This window comes from Sinocyclocheilus rhinocerous, unplaced genomic scaffold, assembly GCF_001515625.1.
Source record: "Sinocyclocheilus rhinocerous isolate Xijiao unplaced genomic scaffold, SAMN03320098_v1.1 scaffold366, whole genome shotgun sequence".
NCBI classification, from domain to species: domain Eukaryota; kingdom Metazoa; phylum Chordata; class Actinopteri; order Cypriniformes; family Cyprinidae; genus Sinocyclocheilus; species Sinocyclocheilus rhinocerous.
In genome coordinates this window covers 105182-115949 of record NW_015660877.1, presented here as the reverse complement: position 1 = coordinate 115949, position 10768 = coordinate 105182, and the positions used below count along the sequence as shown (strand labels likewise).

At 37.9% G+C, this 10768-nt stretch overlaps 1 protein-coding gene across 2 annotated transcripts in view; it reads right to left on the bottom strand.

Annotated features, from left to right (window-relative positions):
* The window catches only part of LOC107725454 (STE20-like serine/threonine-protein kinase), a 52464-nt gene extending 43626 nt beyond the window's left edge, over positions 1-8838 (bottom strand). The window contains exon 1 of one of the 2 annotated variants that reach the window (XM_016534699.1): positions 7980-8838. In XM_016534699.1, coding sequence (XP_016390185.1) covers positions 7980-8129 — 150 coding nt within the window. In that variant the 5' untranslated portion in view covers positions 8130-8838. The remainder of the gene's footprint in view (positions 1-7979) is intronic. The other variant, XM_016534700.1, reaches the window with a different exon arrangement.
* Positions 8839-10768: the final 1930 nt, after the last annotated feature.

Below are 10768 nucleotides of genomic sequence, written 5' to 3'. Positions count from 1 at the left end.
ACATATTCATTATATATTTTTTTCTGTTCTTCAATGTTTAATTTATGTTTGAATAAATCAATCAAGTTTTTATGACAGCCACCATTTAAATGTTTATATTTCAAAAAAACGAACTGAAGTAGAAATATTATTATGTAACTCTAACTTTATTATTGTAAAAACTTCATTAATTTTAACCTTCAAATTTATAGTAATGTAGTAGCCTACCAACTGACTCTCATGTATATTTTACAGCATTAGATTTTTTTTCCTTGAGAAAATTTGGCATGTACTGTGCCTGATATACATCCAAAATAATCGTTATCGAATCGAATCGGTAATCGCAGCAACATTACACACTAACTAACGTTAAAAAAGTGAAATCGCAATCAACCACCCCTTCAAATTCACAATATAACAAAGTAGCGACACATCTTATCTTACATACTGTGATGTGCACAATTATAACAGATTATCCAAAAAGAAAGTTTCATCCATTGGTTGTTGATTAGATTTTGAGATTGCAGCTGGACTGTGGAGGGGCAGGCTTTAGGCAGACTAAATGAGTGGAGAATTCCTGCCTACGTCAGCAGAGAGAAGTCTGTTGTTTTCACTGAAAGATCCAGTTACGACATCTTAACTAAACATTATGAGGTCAAAAAAAAAGAAAGAAAGAAAGATGCCTGAACTAATTGTTCACAGTAGGGCTGCACGATAAATCGCATGCGATTGTCATGCGCATCTCGTCAGTAAAGCTGGTTCTGTGATTAGTAGTAAATCTCCATCACGTGCTTTCAGATGGAGCGGCATTTACTACACAGAGCCGTAGTTCACTGACAAGCTACGCAATATCGCGTTTATAATCGGGATTATGATTAATAAATGGAATTAGTGCTCTGATTAATAAATTATATGTATTTATCTGCTCCATAAATAATACTAGATACCTTATTGTTTAAATGTGTAAAATGTGTATGGCCTAATGGTTAGAGAGTCGGACTCGTAACCCAAAGGTTGCGAGTTCGAGTCTCAAGTCCGGCAGGAATTGTAGGTGGGGGGATTCAATACCACGACTGAGGTGCCCTTGAGCAAGGCACCGAACCCCCAACTGCTCCCCGGGCGCCGCAGCATAAATGGCTGCCCACTGCTCCGGGTGTGTGTTCATGGAGTGTGTGTGTGTTCACTGCTGTGTGTGTGCACTTAGGATGGGTTAAAACGCAGAGCACTAATTCCTAGTATGGGTAACCATACTTGGCCACATGTCACGTCAAAAAAAATAAATAAATAAATTATCGCAGATGAATCGACTGCGATTATGAACGCGATATTGCGTAGCTTGTCAGTGAACAACAGCTCTGTGTAGTAAATGCCGCTCCATCTGAATGCACGTGATGGAGATTTGCTACTAATTACAGAACCGGTGTTCTGAAGATTTGTGCTACCCTGTCAGATTTTGCTACCTCCCATTAAAACAGATGGTAGAATAATTCGAGAGCGAAAAGTGCTACCTATCAGATTGTGCTTCCAGCATGATATTAATAAGGTGTGAGGCTTTATTAACATGTACACTTACCCCAACCCTAAACCTACCCTTACAGTAGGATAAATACAGTGTTGGTAACAATCTGATAGGTAGCATAATTTGTTAGAACATCGGCTTTACTGACGAGATGCACATGGACAATTGCATTCGATTAATCGTGCAGCCCTAGTTCACAGTAAGATCTATAACATGTTTTGACAAAAACAGATAAGGCACATTGTCATTTCATGCTTATTTTAAGATAGCAACAAATCAAATCTCAGAAATCCACGTACTAAACTTGTCAAGGAAAACATGTAGGACGGGGCTTGATTTTATCCATCTGGAAATGACTGAATGGTGGGCGTTAGATATCAGAATGGAGCCATGTTGAATGTGAGTTTGCTATAAAAACTGCCTGAATAGCTATTTGACTATTGATTAAATGGGTCATATGATGTTGCTAAATTATTTGGTGTAATAAAATGTGTTTATGCAGTTTAAGGTTAAAAAAAAAACACATTATTTTCCACATACTGTACAATGACGATTCTGTCTGAGCTAGGTGATTCTGTCACACGCACTAGTGTAAATGTAGCTAACCGATGTGTAAACTGAAGACTATTTGAGCTTTTTTACAACTGTTTTGCACTGATTTATTGTGTTGGTTAAATTTTGTTCCTTTGTGCAGTGGCTCAGGAGATGAGTCTTTGAGTTTGTATAAACATCAACAAGCTGAAAAATAAAACCAAAGTTTTTTTTTTAGATAATGTAATCTTGTTCAAATAGATTTCATAAAATTGGTATCGAAAAAAGTATCGTTCAGGAACCGGTATCGAAGTCAAGGTATCGGTATCGGTATCGATATCGACAAATTTTGAACGATACCCAGCCCTACGGATTATAATGACTTATACTGTCTTTTTACGCGTTGCATCGCGTAACGTACTTACAGACTGTATGTACGTTTTCATATGTAAAGAATTTGCCACTGACGATTCAAACGCGAGTTTTTTTACCCTGAACAGCCGGCATTGTAGTCTACTCTACCAGGATCAGGAAACAGTCCTCCATCTTAATTTTTATAAAGAATATCTCTTTGGGTTTCAGACTTTAGTCTTTGCAACTTTAGGGATCTTATCTATTCACGAACAGCTTGTAACACTCCAAAGAGAAAGGAAAACTTGAAATCGCATCATATGACCCCTTTAATATATCCAATAGCCAGCATGGCCTAAGTGATGTCACTGGGCAAGGAAAGTTGTTTCAGGGGAGTGTTATTGCATTCAGATTTATGATTACTAAGACAAACAATTGTTTTTCCTTTTTGTAATAAGATTCACTGATGAATCTTTCACTGACCATGAATGTGCAATAATTTTATGTTTTGAATAGTTTTGAAAAGTTTTAAAGAGGAGACACAAAACACAGCACACTGTATCTCGCTATAGGCAAGAAAGGGGAGAAAAAAACAGTAAAGAAAATAAGGAAACTGTAGTGAACCTCTGATAAACCACACAAGTAACACAAGTATCACTAGCATCACTGCATGGCTGCTAAACTGAGGCAGGAAGACATTGCTGATTCCCTCTCTAGATCAACACACATTCATTCACATACAGCGTTACTTCCTCTTTGGACAATGTCTTAACCCACACTTATTTCAGAATAAGGTGACTCATATTTCCTCACTAATTTGGAATAAGATGTCCATAAACTGAAGACACTGATTATATTTTGCAAAATGTTTTGTATAAAAATCATAAAATTAGCTTAGTCTTTAAACAACAAAGACTAATCTGACAGCATATCGAGCCTGTCACTAAACGATACCTCAAGATGCATTTGTACAATATATTTAGTGACACACCCAACTTGTGGTGTCAGAAACACAATGCATTCCATAAACGGGAGCAGTATGGAAACATTCTCAACCAGATTAAAGCCTGAAGCAGGGAATGACAGGAATGGTGTGAATTGTGTGAGGTTTAACTATCAACTACAACTGGTCCTTACAACACCAGAAAAATATACATGAACTAGGTATCTGAGAATGTAAAGAGATAAAACAAAGCCAAATATTAAGTTTGACTCTATTGTTGTCTAACTAATTCATGTTCAATTAAGACAGGAATGTCATTAGGTTTAACATTTATGCATTGTATAAAGTTATCATATCCTTCACTTCTCTACTGCCCTCATTTATTCACTCTTAAGTTGTTCCAAACCTGTTCGAGTTTCTTGCTTCTGTTAAACACAGAAGAAGATATTTTGAATAATGCTGGTAACCAAACAATGGTCCTCATTCATGAAACATTCGTAAATAGGAGTAAATTCTGAGTCATTTGCGCATAAAACGGACCTTCCCGAAAACTCTCCTCCGAATTTACAAACGCTTCGTACACATCATATTTGATAGTTAAACATGTATGTGTATGTGTGAAATCCAATCAATTCGTAAATAGGGCGCTTGTGCACGCTCATTCACAATTAGCATAATCCCCACAGCTATGAGTTATAGCTACGCATGTCCAGGAACGCAGTGGAATATCGTGGTCTACTTTCTCAGGTTTTGCACCAGTATATTGCATAAATGCAAAAAACACTAATAGGCCATATGCCTAACAATAAATATTCAATAACGTGTGTCCACCAATGCGTTTTTAGCCAGCTGAAAAACTGTCAGGCGCACTTCTTAAAACGGGCAGCTGGTGGTACTGGAGAACGCTTTGGTGGCACAGCGTTTTTCTAGCTGAGAGACGCTTTAACAATACTACAGCGAGAATAAAGTTACGCCTTCTTTCTTTTCGTGAACATTTGGGTGGTGTTATGCAAATCTTCCCACATCGTGACGTAGACATGTGGGGGCGTGTTTAAACGAGGCGTTTTAGGAGGGCGTGGACCAGTCTTAATTTTTATAAAGAATATCTCTTTGGGTTTCAGACTTTAGTCTTTGCAACTTTAGGGATCTTATCTATTCACGAACAGCTTGTAACACTCCAAAGAGAAAGGAAAACTTGAAATCGCATCATATGACCCCTTTAATATATCCAATAGCCAGCATGGCCTAACTGATGTCACTGGGCAAGGAAAGTTGTTTCAGGGGAGTGTTATTGCATTCAGATTTATGATTACTAAGACAAACAATTGTTTTTCCTTTTTGTAATAAGATTCACTGATGAATCTTTCACTGACCATGAATGTGCAATAATTTTATGTTTTGAATAGTTTTGAAAAGTTTTAAAGAGGAGACACAAAACACAGCACACTGTATCTCGCTATAGGCAAGAAAGGGGAGAAAAAAACAGTAAAGAAAATAAGGAAACTGTAGTGAACCTCTGATAAACCACACAAGTAACACAAGTATCACTAGCATCACTGCATGGCTGCTAAACTGAGGCAGGAAGACATTGCTGATTCCCTCTCTAGATCAACACACATTCATTCACATACAGCGTTACTTCCTCTTTGGACAATGTCTTAACCCACACTTATTTCAGAATAAGGTGACTCATATTTCCTCACTAATTTGGAATAAGATGTCCATAAACTGAAGACACTGATTATATTTTGCAAAATGTTTTGTATAAAAATCATAAAATTAGCTTAGTCTTTAAACAACAAAGACTAATCTGACAGCATATCGAGCCTGTCACTAAACGATACCTCAAGATGCATTTGTACAATATATTTAGTGACACACCCAACTTGTGGTGTCAGAAACACAATGCATTCCATAAACGGGAGCAGTATGGAAACATTCTCAACCAGATTAAAGCCTGAAGCAGGGAATGACAGGAATGGTGTGAATTGTGTGAGGTTTAACTATCAACTACAACTGGTCCTTACAACACCAGAAAAATATACATGAACTAGGTATCTGAGAATGTAAAGAGATAAAACAAAGCCAAATATTAAGTTTGACTCTATTGTTGTCTAACTAATTCATGTTCAATTAAGACAGGAATGTCATTAGGTTTAACATTTATGCATTGTATAAAGTTATCATATCCTTCACTTCTCTACTGCCCTCATTTATTCACTCTTAAGTTGTTCCAAACCTGTTCGAGTTTCTTGCTTCTGTTAAACACAGAAGAAGATATTTTGAATAATGCTGGTAACCAAACAATGGTCCTCATTCATGAAACATTCGTAAATAGGAGTAAATTCTGAGTCATTTGCGCATAAAACGGACCTTCCCGAAAACCCTCCTCCGAATTTACAAACGCTTCGTACACATCATATTTGATAGTTAAACATGTATGTGTATGTGTGAAATCCAATCAATTCGTAAATAGGGCGCTTGTGCACGCTCATTCACAATTAGCATAATCCCCACAGCTATGAGTTATAGCTACGCATGTCCAGGAACGCAGTGGAATATCGTGGTCTACTTTCTCAGGTTTTGCACCAGTATATTGCATAAATGCAAAAAACACTAATAGGCCATATGCCTAACAATAAATATTCAATAACGTGTGTCCACCAAAGCGTTTTTAGCCAGCTGAGTAAAGTAAATAGTTCTTTATGAATGGTCCATTGAATCATTAGGCTTGTTCGACTTGAAGCGGATCATCACCATCAGACCGATCGGTGTGTGACATCAAAGTACCGCAAGAGCAGACAGCTCCTTATGCTTTTGAATCGCTCTCGCGGGCCTTTGATGTCATACACCGATCGCTCTGTGCAGCGCTGCTTCAAATCCAACACGCCTATGGCCAATGGTTCAACGTGCCAAATGGTTCACCCAATTCATTCAAAACGTGCATTAAGATATGAAATGCCACTGTGTGTTGCTCGGAGACGAACAGTTCTACTTTGTCTTTATATTTTTGCTGGCAAAATTAAGCAAAACAGACAACATTGTGTCTAAAATAACACAATATTAACTTCTTACTTACTGAACTCTTGTATAAGATCAGTATCACATTTGCACTCGTGTGATGCACTTAGCCTATTGCTTGTGTGATATTGCTTAACTATGTGATGAAAATATGAGACAAAAACTCAAACGGGCATTTTTGCCCCATATCTTGAATTTTAGGGACATTCTAACTACGTTCTCTAAGCTCCATCACACAGTGAGTTGTTGCCCTGCCTCATATTTGTCATCAGTCGACTGTATGAAATGTCAGATGACACACATAGGTCTGGGGCGGGGCAAGTGCGTTAAATGCGTTAATAATTTTAACGAGTTTAAATTACCAGCCCTAGTATAAATATAGCGATCAGTATACTGCGATGTGACTATATCGGATGTGCACATCGCGATATCGATTCTGAAACGATATATCGTGCAGCCCTAATTACTAGTATCTCATTTTGAAGAATATTACTGAATATAAAAATGCAGTAACTAGCAATATTAACTTCTCTATTGTTATTCAGTTGTTGTACAAGTAGGATGATTGGTCGGTGTAATATTTGTCCCGCCCCTCCTCCATTGATTGGACGGCTGGGTAAAAAGTGACAGTGACATGCCGCATTCACGCAATATCGTAAATACCGTAATTTCGAGATGACAGCACGTGACATTCTACTCTGAGCTGTTCATGTCCTCAGACTCGGAATTATGCTTTTCTATGGCAACACTATCAACGCCTGCACGGAGCCTGTGGTGGTCAGATGGTACAGCGGTCACGTGGTACAAGTTGTAGCTCTCAGAAAACTCCCAGTTCACAAGTTGTAATTACGAGTTCTACGAGGACGTGAACGCTTTTTACAAGTTTGAATCTCGTAATTACGGGAATTCCGATATGGCGTGATGCACCTACAGTGACATGTGCTGCGCTGCGTTTTACCCAAAGTTAAACAGTTTATCAACTCTCAGCTACAAAAAATAAATAAAATAAAATAAAAAAACAGAGCAAACGAACTTGTAAAATATTATAATGGCAGTGCATTAAAATTCAGTGTCATCAGTTTGCCAAAATGAACACAGAACGTTTTACGCACCATTTAAATGTGTATAATTGTATCTCTGAACTCAAATGACCTTTTAGGTCTCATTTTGTCAGTCTGATATGCACCACAATGTGCAAGAAACGGGCCGAAATAAAGAAATTTGTTACCCTGTTTTAAAGAAGAAGAAAAAAGTGTCAATGCTGGTCAGGTTAACATCACATGGTAATTAACTATAAGAACAAACCTGGAATCAGTTAATGCTGGGGTTCACCATTAAATTTAAATCTATGGAACACTACATTAGATGTTAGTCAGAATGACTCCCAGTCACCATTCACTTTCATTGTATGGAAAGAGATGCAATTGAATGGAGACTGGTGCTGTCAGTCCTTCACAACATCTCCTTATGTGTTCCACAGATAAAAACAAAGTCATAAATATTTGAAAAGACATAAAGGTAAATAAATAATTACAAAATGTACATTTTGGAGTGTACCTTTAAGATTAATCAGTAGAGCTAGGGAGAAATACAAATACACCCAGGTGACACAATCACCTACTGGTTGATATTTACCTTGTAGACTTTCCCAAAGGCTCCATCCCCAAGTTCCCCCACGATCTCCCAAACCTCCTCAGGGTTGATGTCTCTGTGAACGTGCTCATATTGTTTCTTCTTCTTCTCCGTGCCCAGCTTAAATATCTTCCGAAAATTGAAAAAGGACATTTTCTAAACGCAATCTAAATGACTATCGGTGAAAAAAAAAGACTGACACGACATAAACTTAATACTGTACTAAACGAATCACTTGGGGAGTTGACTAATGGGCTAGCTGTGGATGATCGATCCCCAGCGAACTAATTTAACTATACAGTTGCAGACAGCTCCAAGTAATCCTGTAAATGATGGCGAAGATATTAGTCTCTCTGGAAGAGGCAGAGATCAGCCTTTATGTGGCATTTCGCGTCTCCATAATAGTGAATCATCAAGGCGAGCGACTCCTTCCACCATACAGGGATGGAAAAGTAACAGTCCACTTCCTCAGCTAGCTTCACAACGGCTACATGTGTGTGATCATCTGTATTTACCTCATCTGTATTTACCTCAACCGTCTAATAAAAAATACAGCTTCCTAGTCAAACAAGCATCGAGTATTCAAATGTGTCGTTTTAAAAAACTACGGTACAGTAAAATCCATAAGGGTGGAGGCGGATAGGTAGCTAGCACACCGTAAAAATGCGGAGCGGATGCTGATGATCAAACTCCTGTCTGAGCTCAGTCTACTCCTCACGGGAGGGGTGTGTTTTACAGCTTAGCCAACCAAAACTGTTTCGATAAAACCGATTAAACAAACCACAGCACACCCGCAGGCCAGTGGACGCTGCTCGTGGTGTTAAGAAGGACGTTTGTCGCGCCTCAATCAACTGTCGCTCGGGTCTCTCGTTACTAACTTCTCGAGGATGTTGCGGGAAAACTCGAAGCGCGAGCGTTTGGACAGGGAAGGCGCGTGCTCGGCTGAGGAAAGACTGGCGCAGGCGCAGTTGGTGCTGAGCGTGTAGCGTTCTGACAGATTGCAACCAATAGTGGTGGGGGATTTGATTCATTCAAATGAATCGATTCACTAGAATCACTCAATTTAGGTCAATCTTTCCTTTAGTTCGTTCAGAAACGACACTTCAGTTCATTCAGTTTGTTTATGAACTCCTCGTTCAGCGAAGTTCCGCCCCGAATCTCGTTCAGACTCAACACAGAAGAGACTCGTTCAATGAAGGGGCGTATTCTCAGTATCATAGGTCCGACCACTGTTGGGGAGTAACTAGTTACATGTAACTAAATTACGTAATTTAATTACAAAATAAATGTAATTGTAATCAGTTACAGTTTACTGAGAAAAAAATGTGTAATTAAATTACAGTTAGGCTACTTATGAAAATGTTAACGATTACAAAGGGGGTTACATCTGAATATTTTTTTTCACACACACCCACATACAGATTTAATTGATATCTTTCATACATTGCATTGACTGCTTTAAAATATGAGACACCAATGTTTCAGGAGTTTAGGACACATGCTTATTCGATAACTGTTTTATTTCCTATTTGGGTTGATGTATATTTATTTTTTAAGATTAACTGTTTTTTTTTCTAAGCCATTGTTAGGTGCCAGTGTTTCCTGTCATAGCTATGCAAAGATTTGATTTTAAAAACAGTATCATAGCTATTAAACTACCTTGTTATGGTTTTAAATCTGTATTTAATCTCAGAACAATCTCAAAGTAAGTCTGATTTTGTGGTGGCTGTGCTTGAAAAATTAAATTAGTATAACCCTAATTCAAGTGATGAAGGATTTCTGAAAGTCTGACAGTAATCAGTGTTGAGTGAGTCCTACTGTACTGTTAATCCTGCCTGGTTTACATGTTTCAAAAAGATTAACAGTTGAAAACATTGCATATTTAGAAAAGTAATCAAAAAGTGGTGTTCAGTTATACTACTTTAATAAAGTAACCTTCCCAACACTGACCACTGATATTGTTCCTTCACAACCCGCACTCATAAACTCGTTAAATAATCAGTATTTGAGAAAGCAAAAAAGCAGTCACACACTTTTGGTTTATTGACAATTTACTGCATAAAGGCACACTTAAGCCCTATTCGGACGAGACTAGTTTTCTAAATTACGTTTGAGTTTCGATTATTATCACCTGACGTCTGCGATTTTCATGTACCAATTCGGACGGGACTAACATATCCGTGTTTATTACAGAGGTGGGAGGGTCTGTTTTGTACATCTGTGCGTTTTGGAGATCACGCGCTCTGTATGCGTGCATTGCGTATAAGTTAGTCATTCGGATTTATTACCATTAGTATAATCAGTTTTTACTACAGATACCATGGTGATCCTAAATGGCTAGTATAGCAAAACCATATTAATGTGTGGTTACTTTAGTTTAACTATTTTTTTTAATTTATTTGTAGTAAACCCATGTTTAATTTTCATAAAGGTACATATGTAATTAAAACATTAGCCTATGTAATTGAGCGCAGAAATGAACGTGAGTAATCTTACCTGACGCTGATATTACAATAGCTAGCCTTGTAACAGTTTACGTGATCTGGCTCTTGATTTTATTATTGTTATTTATTTTTTCTTTTTTTCTTTGCCAGGGGGTATTCCAAAAGCAGGTTATGTGACATACCCGGGTATGTTTGAGGATAAGCGAGCGGATAACCTCAGCTTTCGGTTCCAAAATTTCAGTAGTTACCCAGTTACTGTCAGGGTATGTAAGTAACCATAGTAACTTGCTCTCTGAAGATAGCCTGCTCCGGAGCAGGTTATGTTCCAGGGTTAGTTCACTTCAGCGC